Source organism: Tachyglossus aculeatus, chromosome 25, assembly GCF_015852505.1.
Source record: "Tachyglossus aculeatus isolate mTacAcu1 chromosome 25, mTacAcu1.pri, whole genome shotgun sequence".
In the NCBI taxonomy this organism is placed as follows: Eukaryota; Metazoa; Chordata; class Mammalia; order Monotremata; family Tachyglossidae; genus Tachyglossus; species Tachyglossus aculeatus.
In genome coordinates this window covers 21989911-22010189 of record NC_052090.1, presented here as the reverse complement: position 1 = coordinate 22010189, position 20279 = coordinate 21989911, and the positions used below count along the sequence as shown (strand labels likewise).

Sequence of the window (20279 nt, the reverse complement as noted above, 5' to 3'; positions counted from 1 at the left end):
CATTGCTTCCATCACTTAATGTCTAAAAGACTTAAACAACAGTTGAGGTTATTTGCCACCATTTTGAGGCAATCTGCTGCCTGTTCATTATTCAGTGTAACCTGAAGGCCCAGCAGCTTGAAAAAACATTTCTTTGCCAGTCCCTTTCTTGGTGACACACACACACATACACACCAATTCAAGAGTGCTCCTGAGTGTCAAGTCACCATTAGCATTCTTATTCCAGAAGAAACAGCAATGGCTTTCTCTTCTGTGGGACTCCACAACCATGCATGTACCCACACCCGCGATAGAAAAAAGAACATGAACTTCAACACTTATTAAAAATAAAGAACCCTTATGTAGCAATGAAGGTTTGGAGGCTCCAGACCCTAGCAATGGTCTTTGAGGACATCAGGGGAAAAGTCAAATCAATTTTCAAACCCAAACTAGGCTAGAGGATGAGGAAAAGGCAGATCTAATTGTTGACGCTCTTCTTTCGCTTAGCAGAGCAAAGCATTTCCAGAAGCAGTGGGTCAGCAGAGTTGTTTCCAATGCCAAATAAATATGAAAACAACTATGCTTCTTGGGATTGCTGTGAGTGGCACGCAAGCAGCTGGTTAGGCTCAACAAGCCCTGAGGGGGCCGGTGCAGGAAAAGGCCGCCCAAGAACAAATGGCCATTCCATGCAGGAACCGGAGGTGGTGACCCAGCCAGCGGTAACACTCTCATAGCTGCAGCGATCCTGCCCACAGTTGACTGAGCCTTGGCCCCAGGCTCATCCAGACCTCGATTCCACCCCCTCCCAGGTCCCCAGAGGAAGTCGGGCAGTGAGCCGCCAGTATCTGTTTCACCAGTGTCTCACCGGTATCACACCAGTTTGATTTCCCCTCCCTTTTTTTTATAAATCTTCACAAGACGTTTGAACCCCCATTTTTTCGGAGGTAACAATTTCCCTCTGCCCCGTTAAGAACGATTTTCCTTTGGGGAGCCTGTTTGGGTAGAACTGCAGGGCGCCCACCCCGAGGCCCTCAGACATGGCACTAACCTGAGAAGGGGCGGTGGCTGGACTAGTATCCACACCACTGGCTCCTGCCCTCTCCCTGGCTGCCGCTTCGGCCTCCTCCGCCTTCTGCACGCGCGTCGCCTTAGAAACCGAAGGCCCTACTTGACCCGTACCATCGCTCCTGAGGGTGGATGTTGGGTTGGACGCTGGGCGGTTTTGGACCTTATACCAACTAGGGTAAAACAAGGGATCCGCAGTTTCCACCGGCGACGGCACTTGACTTTCAGACTCTGTGGTCTGCTGAGCCCCAGTGGGCGCAACCTCCCCCTTAATCAGGACAGATAAAGTGAAAGTGAAAAATAAACAATGGTGGGCTTCAGTTGCCTCCATATTTGTCACCAATGGCCAGCACAATTTCAGCTTTATCTCTCTGTCCATAAAAAAAACGAAAAAAAAGGCCACTGAAGACCCTCAACAAATCAATATTTAAATTCCATGGCAGTTGAGCTCTTAATTTCAACTGGGCATCACCAATTAGGAGTTGATTATCCAGACCCTTTATTTCTTCTTCTTCTCCCTTGAGGTCCTAGCCAAAAGATGTTGGGCTGTGCGGGGAGAAGTGGGGAAACTCTGATTCAGTTTCTTTCGGCTTGCTGCTTTGGTAGGGAAAGGAAGTGAAAACAATTGACTGATGTGAGGTTTTTGAATTTTCTATTGATTTTAATTTTTATCTGATCCTTCTCTCCTATTACCAAAGACACAACAGAATTGGCTGCGTTGTTTGATTTCATCTACTCACTCAAACCATCAAAAACTCATGCGCAAACTAGAATGCTACATGAAGTCGATGTGGCATGAAATTCAGGCAGTGACATTCCAGACTCCCATAGGTGGGGCTCAATCACTCACACACAGCATCCTAGTAACCTCATTTCCAAAGAAAATGAATACACATATACACAGATTGCAAACCAACCCATTCTGGGAATCAAGCTGCCCCTGTTTGAATACAGATTGGAAGAGAAATGAGGCCAGATTTGCGTGGAAACAATGGAAAAATGGTCAAGGGGGGTCCTTTCCATTCTTGTAGCCAAGTTCAAGTGATTTTGATTCCCATTTCATATCTAAAATAAATTCCAGTTCCCTAAAGGAGTAATCAAATCAAACCCCAAGTTATCCATCATTATGACTTTACACTTGAAATTATAACCAAAATAACCATTGGATCTGACAGTACCTTAGGAGGGTTTGGGAAAGCCCCATTGTGGAAATACCATGTTGCATGTGTGTGCGTGCTCACACACATGTGCACAAACACACACACACACACATCCATAATCAAGCATCCAAAATCTCATGCATAATCTTGAAAACTGGGTAGCATCTTGATGCACTATAAACCTGAGATCACTTCTTCCACATACCAAGAATGGCCGCCTGACTTATTTTGCTTTTTTGGGGGGTCAGACTAAATTCTAGACCATTCTTCGGGGCACACATTTGCCTCTGTCAAAGCTATAGGTTTGAAGGAGGCTGGATTTGGGGCTGAAGTTACCTGAGGAATGGGAGCAGTGGCTGGGGAGTGAGGAGCAGACTCCAGAGAAGGCGCACGAAGTATCACGGGGTCAGCTTGGGGAGCGGCCTGGGGGTTGGCCTGAGGCTCGGGGTCCAGCTGAAGTGGCTGAGATACTCTCTCTGAGGTTTCCTCCTCTCCTGATGATTCAGTACGAACGTCCTCCAACTCTTCGCCCTCCGCCACTTCCTCCTCTTCATCTGCCTCCCCCTCTACCATGGAAATGGAAAATGACTTTGTAAAAATAATTAGAAATGCGTGAGGCTACCCTCCTTGTGAATCTCAGTGTTGGGAGGATTCTAAAAGCACATTGTGGTCAGGTCGATAACTAAACCATCCTGGGTAAATAGGTGACTTTCCTTCTTAGAGGTTATGCTGGGTTCTCTTGCCGTGGCACACAGCATGGCACTATGCTGGGGTCACTTCAGCTGCCCTACTGACTTTTGCACATAAAACTTTGTGTGAAACTCATAATGTGCTGTATCCTTGCCCATCACAGTGAAAACACAGCTTCCCGGTAATGGCCTTCATGATAATAATAATAACGGTGGAATTTGTTAAGTACTTACTATGTGCCAGCTACTGTTCTAAGCACTGGGGTAGATACAAGATAATCAGGTTGGACACAGTCCCTGTCCCACATAGGGCTCACAGCCTTAATCCCCATTTTACAGATGAGGGAACTGAGGCATAGAGGAGTTAAGTGACATGTACAAGGTCACACAGCAGACAAGTGGAGGAACGGGATTAGAATCCAGGACCTTCTGGATTCCAGGCCTTTGCTCGATCCACCTGCCACGATATCAGAAGCACAAATAAAAGTTGTCAACAAAAGACATGATACTGAAGTTAATGGAGTTTCACTTTAGATTAAGATTCTTGTAAAATTGGCTAGTTCTATTTCGGAGGAAAGAGCTGAATCCTGTTTTCCCTACCTGGCACCCTTCGGTAGATTGCACACAGCTAGATAACTAGCTTTTGTCAACTAGATAACATACCTCTGTAGAAGTCAATTTCTCTTATTATCTTCTCCTCTCTATTAAGGTTGACTGTGAAATGGTTCATGTTTTCATAGCCATGCTCAATTTTCTCCATCTGAAATGCTTTAGATGCTTCAGAAATCCTAAAACAATGAGTGTCAATTACATCGTGTTTAAAGTTTGATAACTTCCGGTGAAAATGGAAAACACAAGTTTTTCACGTAATGAAAATGACTTACTTTTGTAGCAATGTTTTGGCATTCTGTGAAAACCAAAAAAAGAGACACTTAGAATTTTTTACACAAGGTGCTCTGAGTTCTAAATCCTCCTCCAAAAGCCTCTAACATTAACTAACTGTAAATCCAATGAACAGCATCTGCTCTTTGCCAGAATCATTTTCTAGCTAAGCAACATTTCACTCTTTGAAGATGACTGAATTAGATAAGTAGATCGAGTCATGCACATAAAAGAAAAATAATTTTGTTGGATCGTAATAGCTCAAAATGTGAGTGATGTAAAAATAATTGAAATATGGAATAGCGTGAGACATTTTATTAGTCCTGGACCATCTCAAGGAGCATATTGACTCTTTAGTTTGGTGTCTCCTGTGGAAATGTACCTGTAGAAAAACCGCCATTTCGGGCTCATCCATGAATTGAATGCCAGACTCCACCAGCTTAGACACCATCTCCAGGTGGTCTCCGTACTTTTTCATCAGAGAGCGGACATGATCCAGTTTCTCCTCTTGACTTCTAGTAATGATCTGGGTCATTTCATTCTTTCTTTCTTCAAGGATTCCATATAGGTAGTCAAATTTTTCACACAGCTCCTGTTTCTGTCTTCTGCAGCATTCCTGGAAATAGTTTTGTTGCAGGTTTAAAAAGGGTATTTCAAGGCTTACAAATACCTGTATGCCTGTTTTTGTTATTACTTATACTAATATCGGTTGTGTTTATTGGACTCCCACTGGTGTGATGCATTGTTCTGAGTGCTTGGGAAAGTGCAACACAAAAACATGGCATGTTCCTTGCCCACAAGGAGCTTACACTATTAATGAGGGAGCAGACATACTAATGTATGCATCTAGAAAGTATTTACTAGAGGTTTCTCTTCCTAAAACAGAGAGGGAGTTACAGAGGTTTTATTGAATGAAAGCCTCCTTAGGTCGAGTGAAATAGCCAGATGAATGGAAAAGTCCTGGGATTTTTTTTTAAAAGGAAAGAGACTGCATTTCCAGTTCTTTAAATGAAATCAAGACTAACTGTAATTCTGGTTTCCTCCCTATCTGCTTCCCAAACAGCTGCATATAGAGCTCTTCTGAAATCACAACTCCTCCAGGAGACCTTCCTCAATGAATGACTCCTCTCCTGATCATTATCATAATTATGATACTCATTAAGTGCTTAATATGTGTCAAGCACTGTTCTAAGCACTGGGGTAGAGACAAGTAATAAGGTTAGACACAATCCCTGTCTAACATAGGACTCACGGTCTAAGCAGAAGAGAGAACACGTTTTGAATCCCCATTTGAATCCCCTCTAGATGTAAGCTTGTTGTGGGTGGGGAATGTGTCTCTTACACTGTTATATTGTACTCCTTCAAGAGCTTAGTACAGTGCTCTGCACACAGTAACTGCTCAATAAATATGATTGACTGTCTAACTGAATGAATGAGACACCCCACCCCACCATCATCTTCAGTTGTGAGCCCTGTTAGGGATAGGAACTCTCTGCTGCATTATTACATTATACTCTCCTGAGCGCTTAGTAAAATGCTCTGCACACAGTAAGTGCTCAATAAATATGATTGATTGATTGAGTTTACAGTTGAGGAAACTAAGGCACAGAAAAGTTAAGCGACTTCCCCAAAATCACCCAGTAGGCAAGTAGCAGAGTCAGGATTAGAACCCACACCCCCTGAGGCCCAAGCCTGTGCTTTTTCCACTAGGCCATGCTGCTCTTCCACCTTATATCCCTCCAACTGCCCCATCAGTACTTTAGCATCCCTCCAAGCAGTTGGGTACACACCACCTCCTTCTTCTCCGCCTAACAAGGGAGCACTCATGTACTAAGTGCTAAGTACAAGTCCTAAGTGCTTAGTACAGTGCACTGCACACATTAGCTCTCCAAACTAGCTCTCCTCCTCCCTGCAAAGCCCTACTGAGAGCTCACCTCCTCCAGGAGGCCTTCCCAGATTGAGCCCCCTTTTTCCTCTCCTCCTCCCCATCGCCCCCCAACCCTACCATCTTCCCCTCCCCACAGCCCTTGTATATATGTGTACATATTTATTACTCTTTTTATTTTACTTGTACATATTTACTATTCTATTTTATTAATGATGTGCATATAGCTATAATTCTGTTTATTCTGACGGTTTTGACACCTGTCTACATGTTTTGTTTTGTTGTCTGTCTCCCCCTTCTAGACTGTGAGCCCGTCGTCGGGTAGGGACCATCTCTATATGTTGCCGACCTGTACTTCCCAGGAGCTTAGTACAGTGCTCTGCACACAGTAAGTGCTCAATTAATACGATTGAATGAATGAACGAACATTAAGCACTCAATAAATACTATTGAATGAATGGATGTACCTATCTTTATACTCTATTATCACCTCCTTTCTGAAACTGAGTTTTGTGTCCCTCTTCCCTCTATATTGTAAGCTCCTTGAGGGCAGGGTTCATGTCTACTAATTCTAACCAACTTACCTAAGTGCTAAGTGCAGTGCTCTTCCTCAAGTAAAGGCTTGGTAAGTACAACTGATTGATGGATTAACATTTTGAGGAAGTTGATTTGATCCCCCCAAACCTAGAGTGTTCCTCTGGGGTTCTCCTGAAGCAGCGTGGCTCAGTGGAAAGAGCACGGGCTTTGGAGTCAGAGGTCATGGGTTCAAATCCCGGCTCCGCCACTTGTCAGCTGTGTGACTTTGGGCAAGTCACTTAACTTCTCCGGGCCTCAGTTCCCTCATCTGTAAAATGGGGATTAAGACTGTGAGCCCCCCGTGGGACAACCTGATCACCTTGTATCTCCCCAGTGCTTAGAACAGTGCTTTGCACATAGTAAGCGCTTAACAAATGCCATTATTATTATTATTATTCCAAGTCATGGAACTCAGCAGCAGGGACGGAGGCAGAGAAAGGTGGGGTTTAAAATGAAAATACAATCCCAAAGATGTCTGGTGCCATACCCACACTAGACAGGGGACAGACCAGCTGAAAAGTGGCCTGTCTGGGATAAATCCGAACCAGTAGCTATCCTAGACGGGGGTGGCAGGGATTTATTGGGGGCTGCTGCTTTGGGCTGGGGAGCCACAGAGCTCCCTCTCAACCTGCTTTTCCCCTGCACCTGAGGGAAACGTGCTTAGGACAGTGTCCTGCACACAGTAAATGCTCAATAAATACCATTGATTGATTGATTGAAGAAACCCCAGAGCCCCCTCAAGACCTCCCACTCCAAGTGGCTTTTTTATATCCGGCCCAAACCTGGCATCTATTCTTCATGGCTGCAGAGAGGTCCCTTCACTAAAATCTGCAAATAGCTTGCTGGCCCAGCTGTCTCCGATAACCCCCTGTGGGCTATGTTTAGATTGAACTGTTGTTTTACTTTTGAAATTCCCCTGGAGAGGGAGGAATCTTTGTGATGGGGTAGACAGCGTTGTTAGTACCCAGCAACTATTTTATTTAGACCTTTTCTATTCCAAGTTCCCCCCTCTGGAGCCTGTTTCATTCCTGGGTTCATACTCTGATTACATATTTGAGAGATGTTTCACTTTCGTAGAAATCCCTCAAGATGTTTTGGGAGACACTGGTTTATTGTGATGATCTTTCCCCATTGTAACCCTTTCTTCCGTACCCTTTTCACCGCAGTGTATTCAGCTTTCAGGCATGTGGAATAGTCTGAAAAGGAAATGCTGTGCTAGTTTATTACCTCCAAAACAAGTAGTAGGAAATGGACCATAAAATCATGACAGAAATGTCATTTTAATAGTTTAAAAGGATTACCTGATATCATGTTTCATCTCTTTTAAAATCCCAAATGTAATTTCATTTTTATTGTAGTTTTTCTGGGATTTGTGCTGCCTAATATACAAATTGCTCCTGCTTTAAGACATATTTTATGTCACATGTGAATTCATATGTTCTTTAAAATGGCAGGCAAAAATAACAGGCCCAAATTGAACATGGTCCTTCTTGTCAATCTTCCTCTGATCAGTAGGAGGAGTGAGCAAATACATTTCCCAAATAAGGTAATCTTCATTTCAATGATTCTCTTTGTTTCATGTCTTGATTTTCCTAAATCAACTGGAATCAAACAACAATTGCAGGATCTGACTTGTCGACCCATTGGTCGAGATGGATGCAAGTGTGGCAGTGTGACATCAAACTTTTAATTTGTGGATGCATGTTCTGTCGAGTTTTAAGTAGAAAAACAAGCTTGGACGCCCTCAGTTCTCCACTTTGGAGTCAGTATTCCAAGGGGGGTGTACTACAGCCAGGGATCAGCTCTTCATTGTCGTCACCTGTCTGTTAAAGCCAGGATCTGTATAACCGCCACTTGGAGTGCTTTAATTTTTGGCTTACAACCACCACAAAAATGTAAAAGGAGGAAACATAAGCTTTTGTATTACTAAAATGCTGCTCATGAACATACTTGAAAGTCGTACTGATGTCTGAGAACTCATAAGAGCCCTCCAGTCTACCTCTTCCTGTTTACAGAATTTTCACTTTCGTTCCCTAAAATTTTCTCATTTGCCAGAGTAAACAGTTTTAAACCCTCTACACCTTTTATCCTGAGGTCTAGAGGAAAGAGCACTGGACTGGAAGTCAGCAGTCCTAGTTCTAATCCCAGGTTTATCACTTACCTGCTGGGTGACCTTGGGCAAGTCACTTAACTTCTCTGAACCTCATTTTCCTTATCTGTAAAATGGGGGTAAAATACCTGTTCTCTCTTGCTTTTAAACTGTGAGCCCCATATAGGACAGAACTGTGTATGATCTGCCTATATTGAGTCTACCCCAGCACTTAATACTTAAATATTGAATTCTTATTATTACTATTATTATTGTTATCATTATTATCCCTGGTTAGGGTGAGATAAGTAGCTAGGGACATAAGAAAGTGCTCTGCCTTGGGTTTCATTAATTTTATCTTTCAAATTTGCTTTTTACTTGGATAAATTGGGATCTGTGGTCTTCTATTTCTTTTTTTTTAAAGGTATTTGTTAAGGGCTTACTATGTGTCAAACACTGTTCTAAGCGCTGGGGTAGGTACAAGTTAATTAGGTCAGACTGGTCCCTGTCCTGCACAGGGCTCCAATCTAAGTAGAAGGGAGATCAGGTACCTAATCCTCACTTTACAGTTGAGGAAACTGAGGCACAGAGAAGTTAGGTGACTCACCCAAGGTCACACAGCGGACGAGTGGACAAGCGACAGAGCCATGATTAAAACCCAAGTCCTTTGATTCCCAGGCCCATGCTCTTTTCACTAGGCCATGCTGTCTTTCTTAAAGGGTCATCAACAAGCAGGTACAACTGAAGCTGCATATCATTCAATGCTATAGATTTCCAAAGCGCAGACTCCAGTAGCGAAAACATCATATCGCAGTTCAGGAGAGTGACGGGGCAAAGAGCAGAGAAAGCTGCCCCAGCTGCTATTTCCATAAAAGGATCCCATTGCTATAGCCAAAATAGAGTAGTAGATAAGGACTATGTCTCAGGCAAATCACTAGCAACTGAACAACTGTAGTTACACAAGGTCCATATCTATGTCAGCCATATCTATGTCACATTCTTTCAACATCCAGCAAAACACCAAGGCTGAGAAAATCAGACAGCCCATCTGGGCTCTAAAAAACGCCAAAGTCAGATGGACTTAAGTGTACTAGATTTGTTAATCTCTCAAAACCTAGGTTCCAATGGGTTTAAAATGCTGAATTTGGTCCCATATGATTTTATTTGGTTTTCTAAAGGTGGGCAGAAAAATTGCATCCTATAACTATAGCAGACCCACCGTGGATAAATAACCTTTAAATAAGATTAAACCTTTAAAATAAGGTAGTTATCTCCCAGGGACAGCCCAGTTGAAAACAGAACCAGATGAATTGCCATCCTACCCTAGAGCCAGCTAATCTTCCAAAGGTGCAAGGTGTGGGGTGTCCACTCAAACTGGTCAGAACAAAGCATCAGAATCAAAATCTGCAGACTGGTTCTAAGCAGGGAGTTCGACCTGGAGGGTTTCAGACTTGGTATTCAACAAGGCTAATGCCGCTCGACTCACCTCTACAGCCTTGCAAGTCTCTTCCAGCTGACTGATAATTCCCTGCACCCGATCATTGCTTCCCACGAGGACTGCGATGCCATCGCTGAGTTCCGACTGGAGAGCAAGGAATGGATCATTATTCTTATACATGTCTGGAAGAGGTGCACAGGCCCCAGAATACCCTTCCTGCCCCAAAAGAGGCATAGGACTCTTTCTCTTCAACTAGTGGCACCCATGGAAGAGCCAACTGCTCAGGCAAGGAGGCCTTTGGGGCAGTGCTTTGGAGGTGAGTTAATTGGCCTCCTCTTCTTGCCTCTACAAATCCAGAGCCCCACCAGCTGGCTTTGACACCCAAACCCATGACAATTTATACTGAGAAAGTGGTAAAGAAGCTGAAGAATCCTTGTTTCCATTTTACTGCCTGGGGAATCCTCCTGGGGAAATCAAGCTTTTGGAGGCTGATATGCCTACCATGTGTTGACAGAAATCATTCATAATGATAATTTGAACCCATAACAAGTGAATTTAGGAGCCCAAATATGTTTTGAGATGAAAACTTGGAATCATTTTGATAGGAAGCAAACATTTCCCATGAACCAGATCAGGACTTTTCAGCAATTTTTTTTTTTGAGAACAGAACTCCGTTGTACTTTGACCTTTGCCCAGAACCAACAGAGTGGAGGAAGGGCCAGCACCTAAGAGACTAAAATGGAGAACTCAAACAACACTTACAAGGACATAGCAGACTTTATACTTGAGCCCCAGCAGTTACAGAACACAAACATTATAGGGAGTTACCTAAGGGGACAAAGGGCTGGATTGTGAAGTCCCCTGGTTAGTTCCCTGGTTGAGTACTGAGAAATAAATCCCAAATAGATTAAAAATAAAGCAAACATCCTGAAAACATATGGTCGGACTGGAGCTATGTGAGGAGATGGACTCAAGTAGATTTCAAAGCACATGATGCCCATGGAAGCAGGTACTTCTTTGAGTTCTGGAAGCCACTCCGATTTGAAAGTCAGCGGAATTCAGGGACCTTGTGTGTTTGAGGGCTGAAACTCAAAACAGTAAGGCCTACACCTCTCTGGAATTTCTCAGAATGTCACTGTGGACTTATCTCTCTGAATATTCAAAATGCCCCTTTTATTTGCCAGGTGATAATCCCTAACTCCCTTCAGCACTGACTTGGCTTCAGTGCCAACTGGAAGGGCAGAGCCAGCTGAGAGCTGGAGAATAGTCTGGGACAGGTGAATGAAGCTGTTTTGGTTTTTTTTTTTTTCCTTTTTAACCAAGTGCCATAAATGGCACCTTGGGGAAAGGCCTTAAAACAAATGGCTTTGGGAGGTGGAGAAGAAAATCAACCTGTGTTTTGGGACACTCTTTTAGACTGTGAGCCCGCTGTTGCGTAGGGACTGTCTCTATATGTTGCCAACTTGTACTTCCCAAGTGCTTAGTACAGTGCTCTGCACAAAGTAAGCGCTCAATAAATACGATTGAATGAATGAATGAATGACACTCCTTTATGAGTTTGCTTTCACTCTTGGAAAAAGGAAAGAATTGGATTGCAGAATGATCTTCTGAAGAGCTGCTCCTCCTGCCCCTCAGGCTGACTGGTGTGACTAGGGAGGGATGTTGGCTGGCAGTGAGAAGAAAGACATTCAGCCCCAGTTTCCCCAGTGAAGCATGAAGAGAAACCAAGGCAGAAGTACTGACTCCATGGGGGTCGATGGAGTGTTTTGCTAGGGTTTCCAGCTGTGAAAGTAAAGTCATTCATCCTCTCACAGATATTGGGCCTTGACTCCCATACATGGCCAAAAGGACCCCAAATACTCCTTTTTTCTGTCCCCATTAGCTCTTCAAAACTTGCCTGCCACTCCCAAACCCCTCCCTGCTAACTACTCCAAAAGTCCCACCTCCTTTTCAGCCCAACAGTCCCAGTGAAAAATTTTCACCTGAGAACCTAGGACACTTATTCACCTTCTGATTCTGGTACACGTGGGTGAGAGGAGCGACCTGGCAGTCTTTGTGCGCTCCAAAGACTTTGCACATGGAGCATGTAGGCACCTCACAGTTCAGGCAGTAAATGTTGATCCGTTCCTCTTCATGCTCTTCACACATCGGCTGGTCTGATTTTCTCTCTGGTCTTTGAAGGGGGAGGGTAGGAGATAGGTGAAAGAAATCATTTAGATGAGAGGACTCAGTTGCTCTCATCAAAACCTCAGGAAGCATTTCCTATAGGGCACATAGGACCTCAGGGAGGTCAGGAAAAATGAAATCTATCAAAAATCCCCTATTCTAGGAAGCAGTATGACCTAGTGGATACAGCTCGGGCTTGGGAGTCAGAAGGACCCGGCTTCTAATCCCGATTCTACCGCTTGTCTACTGTGTGACCTTGGGCAAGTCATTTCACTTCTTGGTGCCTCAGTTACCTCATCTGTAAAATGGGTATTAAGACTGTGAGCCCTATGTGGGACAGAGACTGTGTCCAACTTGATTAGCTTGTTTCTACCCCAGCTCTTAGTACAGTGTCTGTCACATAGTAAGCACTTAACAAATATCATTATTATTATCATCATTATTATTATTATTCCAGCCAGGCCTAGTGGAAAGAACTGGGCCTGGGAGTCAAAGGACCTGGGTTTGAATCCTGGTTCTGCCAGTTGTCTGCTGTGTGACCTTGGGGAAGTCACTTAACTTCTCTGTAACTTGGTTTCCTCAACTGTAAAATGAAGACTGAATGCCTGTTCTCCGTCCTACTTGGACTGCATGTGGGACAGGGACTATGTTCAACATTATTAACTTGTATCTACCCCAGCTCTTAAAACAGTGCCTGAGACGTAGTAAGTGCTTAACAAGTGCCATCATTATTATTCTAAAGGAGAGGGACTGCGTTTTCTATTCCTGTTTTACTCTCCCAAGTATTTAATACAGAGCTGAGCACACATTAGAATGTAAACATTGCATTACAATGTAAACTTTTCGTGGGCAAGGAATGAGTCTTGTACTTCAGTTATACTTCTCAAGAGCTTAATAGAGTGCTTTGTACTTAATAAGTGTTCAGTATTCCATTACTCCTCCTCATCCTCCTCTACCTTCTCCTCCAACTTCTACTACTACTACTACTACTACTACTACTACTACTACTACTACTACTACTACTACTACTACCACTACTACTACTACTACTACTACTAATTTTACCACATTAGGCTCTCAATACATATTATTGTAAATGACGACTCACTCTCGGCTTCAAGGCTTTCCATCACCTCGCCCCCTCCTACCTCACCTCCCTCCTCTCCTTCTCCAGCCCAGCCCGCACCCTCCGCTCCTCTGCTGCTAATCTCCTCACCGTACCTCGTTCTCGCCTGTCCCGCCATCGACCCCCGGCCCACGTCATCCCCCGGGCCTGGAATGCCCTCCCTCTGTCCATCCGCCAATCTAGCTCTCTTCCTCCATTCAAAGCCCTACTGAGAGCTCACCTCCTCCAGGAGGCCTTCCCAGACTGAGCCCCCTTTTCCCTCTCCCCCTTCCCATACCCCCACCCTCTGCCCTACCTCCTTCCCCTCCCCACAGCACTTGTATATAGTCATACAGAGTTATTACTCTATTTATTTTACTTGTACATATTTACTATTCTATTTATTTTGTTAATGCTGTGCATATAGCTATAATTCTATTTGTTCTGATGATTTTGACATCTGTCTACATGTTTTGTTTTGTTGTCTGTCTCCCCCTTCTAGACTGTGAGCCCGTTGTTGGGTAGGGACCATTTCCTCCCCACAAGGAGCTTACAGTCTAAAGAAATGTGAGTGGAAGGGGAGAATTCAATGTCAACTGGGCACCTGCGTCTTGAAGTGAAAGCAGAGCATCAGAGTGAGGAACAGGAATCCTAAAGAGGGACTCAGTTATTTTGATTTATTCTGATTACCCCGTTTTAAAAAATGGTATTTGTTAAGTGCTTACTATATGCCAGGCACCATACTAAGCACTGAGGTAAGTACAAGTTAATTATATCAGATACAGTTCCTGTCCCACATGGGCCTCACAGTGTCAATCCTCATTTTACAGATGAGGTATCTGAGGCTCAGAAAAGTTAAGTGACTTGCCCAGGGTCACATAGCAGACAAGTGGTGGAGCCGGGATTAGAACCCAGGTCCTCTGACTCCCAAGCCTGTGCTCTATTCACTAGGCCTTGCTGCTTCACATGCTTCTCATAAACCTATTTGTAGGTTTACACCTCTCTTTCATTATAATGTACGATCCTCATGGTCAGGGAATGTGGCTTGTCCTTCTGTTGTATTTTCTTAAGCATCTAGACTGTAGCATTTAGACCTCTAGAGTGTAAGCTCATTATGGGCAGGGAATGTGTCTGCTAATTCTGTTGTATAATACTCTCTTGAGTGTACGGTGCACTACATCAAGTGGGTGCTCAGTAAATACTAATAATTCTACGGCTAAGAGCAAAGGTAACAAACTGGAATCATTGAAATCAATTACACAAAGCTACCAGAAGCTTCCATGTCTCATCTTTAATAAACATTTACCGAGGTTTCCTTAGGCAAACTGAACTGTATTAAGCATTTATCAATAAACAGGTAAGCCTAGAGGATGCGTGTGGATTTTGGAAACAACAGCCAGGAAAAACATGTATTACATATGAAAATGTTTTGGGGTGTTTCTTTTCCATCAAACCTACTGCATTTCCTTTTTATTTCACGAATGGAAATATATTTGTTTCCCTTATTATTTTATTTTTTGTTCTCCTTGGCAATCCCCCCAAAAAATCCTTCGAGGAACATGGGGCCTAGAAGTGCCACAAAGACAAATTTAAGGTGTAAGAACAAAAGCAGCCAAAGAAATTAGGAACCACAAATTCACACTGCATCCATTCGGCTATTTGACTTCATTCATTCCTTTCTACAATTTGGCTTCCCGCAAAGTGCCATTCTTGACACATGCCTCTGTAGGATGGTCAGGCCAGAAGATGGTGAATAAAATGGCTCTACGAATACCACAGCTGTTTTGGCCTTCCAGCCCCAGGCCCACACACACTTTCTCTCCTTATGAATCATTATCATTCTTTGTATGTATTATTTCATCATGTGTCAAGCTCCCTCAGAATTTCAGGTTGGGTAATACTCAGTTACTCTGCTAGATATGTTAGAATTTTTATGGTATCATAAATACCCAAAATTCTGTACATATTGACTTACATACCCTATGTAATGTAAGTACATAGTCATCTACATGTCCATTTGCCCTTTCACTTCTTCTGTCCATAAACTATTTTGGGTCTTCCTCGCCTCTAGACTGTAAACTCCTTGAGGACAGATATTGGGTCTTCTAACTTTACTGTCCTCTTCCCAAACACTTAGTACATTGCTGTGCACATATTAGGCACTCAATATGTACTACTGATTGATAGATGTACCACTGAGATAACTGTCATAGTAGCAGGATGCTGCCTTTGAGGGGACTAGTGCAAATATCTAGTGATGGTTTTTAGCTTTGAGTGGGGGGCCTGCAAATTCACATTTTCAGAAGGGTGAAATGTAACTATTAAGGGACAACCTCTTCCCCACCTAATCCACCCAAGACACAGGACATTGGATAATAGACTGTATGGTAGACTGTAAGCTCGTTGCGGATAGAGAAGGTGTCATATTGTATTGTACTCTCCCAAATGCCTGATATGGTGTTCTGCATACAGGAAGCACTCAATAAATTCAATTGACTGGCTGACAATAGGAGAACCACCCCATCCTTCCAAGTTATGGCATCTGTTTCCCTTCTAAGAATGTATTGGTCCTGCCTCATTTCTTTTCTGAGTTTCTGTGGCAGAAAATAAATTAATAATGATCCTAGATTCTCAAGGACAGGAGCCACATCTTCCACTTTTATTGAACTCTTCCAGGGGCTTAGAACACTGCTCTGTACCCTCTAGGTGCTCAATATACCCTAATAAATGAATGGATGAATAATGACAGCACACTGGATGAATATATGTGTGCTTTTCCTCCTAAGGGCTCAAAGCTTGTAGAATTTACTGATATTCATTATTTGTAAAAATGATGATATAATAATTTTTTGGTGGTCTTAGTGCAGCCACATGGCTCAGTGGGAAAGAGCCCGGGCTTTGGAGTCAGAGGTCATGGGTTCAAATCTCGGCTCTGCCACTTGTCAGCTGTGTGACTTTGGGCAAGTCACTTAACTTCTCTGTGCCTCAGTTCCCTCATCTGTAAAATGGGGATGAAGACTGTGAGCCCCACGTGGGACAACCTCATCACCTTGTATCCCCCCGGCGCTTAGAACAGTGCTTTGCACATAGTAAGCGCTTAATAAATGCCATCATTATTATTATTATATGGGGGATGGTGAGCTAGTGATCACAGAAAGAGTATTTTAAAAAGGAATTTTCTGGAGAAGAATTTCTCTTTTGATCAAAATCTGCATGGAAGGGGATCACAGTTATTAAAAATAGGGGGCACTCAGCACACCCAAAGGCTAATGGTTTTGGAGCCAAGTGTCATTAGTCCAGTCCCAGGATCCTCCCCAGGAATCCTGATGACAGCGAATCACCTTATTAACAGAGGACATCCTGGGCTTTTTCAACCACTAGCCTTGACCACTCTCCCCCTCCCTCCCCTTCCCCCTGCCTTGCCGAGAGAGCCTCAGGTCAGTCAGTGCCCAGAGGTCAGCCAGGCTGGCAGCGGAGTGAGAAAAACACCGACCCTCAATGCTCCCATGCCACCGCCGTCAGTCAGATAAATTCCTGGGCCAATTGGGAAACATGCACAATCACACACTCACCCAACCAAAATGCTACGCAAAACAGTTTCCAACCAATCCCAAAATACTATGTCCAAAAGAAAGCGCCGCCAACCCTCTTCTTCTTTGATTGAGCGTTTCCTTTGATCGGGAACATTTGACCCATGAAGAAGTCTGGGCAATCCATTAATCAATTAAGGTGTTTAGTGAGCGCTTACTGTATGAAGAGTACTGTATTAAGCATTTGAGAGAGTACAAGAGAGTAAATAGAAACAAGATATTCTTTGGAAATGAGGGTTGGTTTTGCCCTAAGCCCAGTTATAATTTAACAGACTGTTCTCCTGCCCACAGTAATCCCCTGAACCTTCAGGGTTTTCAGTTCCCCACCTTTGGCTCCAGATTCAACTTGTTTTAACAATTTATCATTCTCAGGACTTTGTCTTGCTGCAATTATTTTCCAGCAGGCCTGCCCTGACATCTCTGTACCAAGCCTTTTTCTTCTTATGACCTTAAACCCAAGGTCTGTGACCTATGAAAAATGTACAAATTCCATAGGCTTCATAAGCAGGAGGCGCATAGAAATGAATTTCTTCCCGTTTCAACAGGACTGTCAATTCAGTCCTTAAGGATCTAGCCTTAAAGGCATGAACCTCCTCTTCCTCCTCCTCCTTCTCCTCCCCTTCCACTGGCCCTGGAAAGAATTGATAAGGAAATCCAACGAAATAGAAAAGAGTTAATTTGTGGCCTAGCTCCAAATTTACAGTCCAGCTGCCATTTGGGGGAAAAGGGTCAACTGGGACGTTACCTCGTGGACTCCTGCTTGTAGATGTCGATGATGTTTTCCACCAGCAGGTTCCTTTGGAGACCATAGACCCCATGTCGGTCCAGAACCACTTCGTGCCTGCAGGAAGGGCACCTGAATCGGCCTCCAGATGCCACAGTGGTGCCTCCTCTTGTTGGCAAATACGGGTTAGAGGCCTGTTCTTGCCAAGCAAGAAAACAACTATTGAATAACACTGGGCATTTGAGGGGCAAGGGCATTGAGGTTCTCAGGTTTCTCAGGCATCTGACCTGACTAGGGTGACCACCAACTGCCCTAAAGATTACCAGACACCCTCTCCCTCCCTCACCTCCACCACAAACTCCACATATATAAACAGAGCAGTTGAAAACCGGATAAATGGCACCCAAAACCAGCACCTATAGCTCTAGCCTCTGCCATAGAATAATTATCTGGGCCTTATCTTAGAGAAGCAGTGTGGCTCAGTGGAAAGAGCACGGGCTTTGGAGTCGGAGGTCATGGGTTCAAATCCCGGCTCCGCCAATTGTCAGCTGTGTGATTTTGGGCAAGTCACTTAACTTCTCTGTGCCTCAGTTACCTCATCTGTAAAATGGGGATAAAGATGTGAGCCCCCCGTGGGGCAACACGTTGTAACCTCCCCAGCACTTAGAACAGTGCTTTGCACATACTAAGCGCTTAATAAATGCCATTGTTATTATTATTATTATTATCATTATCTGCATGCAAATCCCCTGTTCAGGGACTGGAACATTTCCCTACACGAGGGGTTCAAAGAGGTAAGGGGTGGAAAGAACAAAACAAGTCACAATCCCCTATGACTTGGGCCCAAACATAAAGAACCAGATAGAGTGCTTTACCCCCATCCCCACCAAGAGGCAGGACTAGATAAGCTATCCATTTTGAAATAAGTATTTATTGCTCTCCTTTAGACTTCTGTTGGCTGTTGGTAATGAAAATAAAACTCCATCGCTGGGAGAGGGGGTGGAGACTGGAAAATCAAACCCAAGGCCGGTGCAAAAGGACATGATGAGTCTGCCCTCCGAGGGAGTTCAACCCTTCTGAAGTTTCTCCTAGGAATCCAGCTGAACATAACACTTCTCCCACCCCTCTCCCCAACCCCTACCCCCTCATTCCCTGACGTACCAACCCTGTATTAGCAAACAGTCCTACCTGGAAAATGTCGCTGGCACATTTTCTGCACAGATTATGCTGGCACGGGAGGATCACCACAGGTTTGGTGAACATCTCTAAACAGATCGGGCAAATCAGCTGCTTCTCCAGGTTGTCCATGGTCTGCTGCTCCTTCGAGAAAGACTTGTAATTCAGAGACGTGCTCATCTCCTCGCCGCTCCAAGGGGCTCAACATAAGCAGAACGGGCAGCTAGCGGATTTCCAAGCAAATTTCCCTCAAAAGAAGCTCAGGGCTTGTGTGATCAAGTGTCCTTTAAAGTTCCTTTTGCCAGAGGACATTGTTGCGAACAGTGGTTCAGAGCAGGGGGCCGGGGCTGTTTTTAGCAGCTCTGCGTCACATGTTGCCATGCTGACTTATCCATATATGCCACTGACATGTGGATGGGTCCGGACAGATGGCAGATCTCGAGGATCAACATTCCGGCCCCAGGGAAGAGAGGGGAGTGGGCTGGGGTGAGGGTGACAGAGTGGTGAGAGGCAGAGGGTGGGGGAGAGTGGTATGGGGAGGGGGAGAGCAGAAGGAGAAGTCAACAGTTGTTTCTGACAAATGCAAATTCCGCCCATACACCCGATGGACCCCTCCGCCTCCCGCACACCTCAGTATATAGAAGTGGGCTGACTGGCGAGAGATTAAATGCTAAACTGCATAAACGTGCAATCCGATTCACTCCGGTTTCCAATTCTCAGGAAAGCCAGCATTACGTCAGGAGTAGCCCTACTTACTGAAGAAGATTAATCATGTCTCTGGATATAATTTTCTAGTCATAAGCTTAACTGCTTAAGAAGAGTCTCTTCTGCCCAGTGTCTAACTTCTGGAGTTTTTGTATGCTTAGAACTTCAAATCCTTAATAGATATTAGAGAATAAGTCACCAAATAAACTTAAAAAGGGGAGGTACTTATTATTTCCCTCTTTTCGGTAGGCCTGCAAAGGTAATTTGGTTTTACTGGTGGAGGGTAGGTGATAACTGAATACAGTTTCCATATCGGTAATGTACCCCAAATATAGCTCAGCTGTAGACTGCTCTGCTGTACGGGTTGGGTTTTAAGACAGATGGCTCCTTTTGAACTTGGCACCTCTTCCAGGGTTATTTTTAAAATGGCATTTTTCCAGATCATTTCTGGCCACTGATGATTGTCTTTAGTCCAGGGCTATCTGACCTGGTGTTTGCCAAGATGTTAGCAGACAACTGAACAGTCAAGAAATATTTCACCCAATAATTAAAGCCCCAAATCCTCAGATGAAAGTAGAGAAGCAACATGGCCTAGTGAGAAGCCCCAAAGCCTAGTGGAAAGAGCATGGACCTGGGTTCTAATTCTGGTTCTGCCAAGTGCTTGTGTGTGACCTTGGGCAAGTCACTTAACTTCTCTCTGCCTCAGTTTCCCTAACTGTAAAATGAGGATTAAATACCAGTTCTCCCTTCTACTTAGACTGTGAGCCCCACATGGGGCAGGGATGGTGTTCAATCTGATTAACTTGTATCTACTACAGTGCTGACAAATAGTAAGCATTTAACAAATACTGTAATAATAATGAGACAGCTGCATGCCTGTTCACCAGGGTAAATACGGTACCATGTCCCCACTGCTAAAAATAAAAGAGGCCCAGGAATTTAAGAGTAGGTACATTTTACAGATCAAACTCTCTTTAGTCCACTTAACAACAGATAATACACAAACAGTGAGCTGTAGCAGTAGCCTTCTTAACTGTCTTAATGCCATTT

General features: G+C 44.0%; 1 protein-coding gene across 4 annotated transcripts in view; it reads right to left on the bottom strand.

Moving 5' to 3' along the window:
• Positions 1 to 18881, bottom strand: part of TRIM55 (tripartite motif containing 55) — a 36357-nt gene extending 17476 nt beyond the window's left edge. Inside the window, exons 1-9 of one of the 4 annotated variants that reach the window (XM_038766585.1) lie at positions 18537 to 18881; positions 17370 to 17542; positions 11771 to 11936; positions 9812 to 9907; positions 4158 to 4391; positions 3778 to 3800; positions 3557 to 3681; positions 2541 to 2770; positions 1028 to 1312 (exon numbers count right to left, since the gene is read on the bottom strand). In XM_038766585.1, coding sequence (XP_038622513.1) covers positions 1028 to 1312; positions 2541 to 2770; positions 3557 to 3681; positions 3778 to 3800; positions 4158 to 4391; positions 9812 to 9907; positions 11771 to 11936; positions 17370 to 17542; positions 18537 to 18704 — 1500 coding nt within the window. In that variant the 5' untranslated portion in view covers positions 18705 to 18881. Of the gene's footprint in view, positions 1 to 1027; positions 1313 to 2540; positions 2771 to 3556; positions 3682 to 3777; positions 3801 to 4157; positions 4392 to 9811; positions 9908 to 11770; positions 11937 to 17369; positions 17548 to 18536 lie in introns of all 4 variants that reach the window. The other 3 variants (XM_038766582.1, XM_038766583.1, XM_038766584.1) reach the window with 3 other exon arrangements.
• Between the last annotated feature and the right edge of the window lie 1398 nt (positions 18882 to 20279).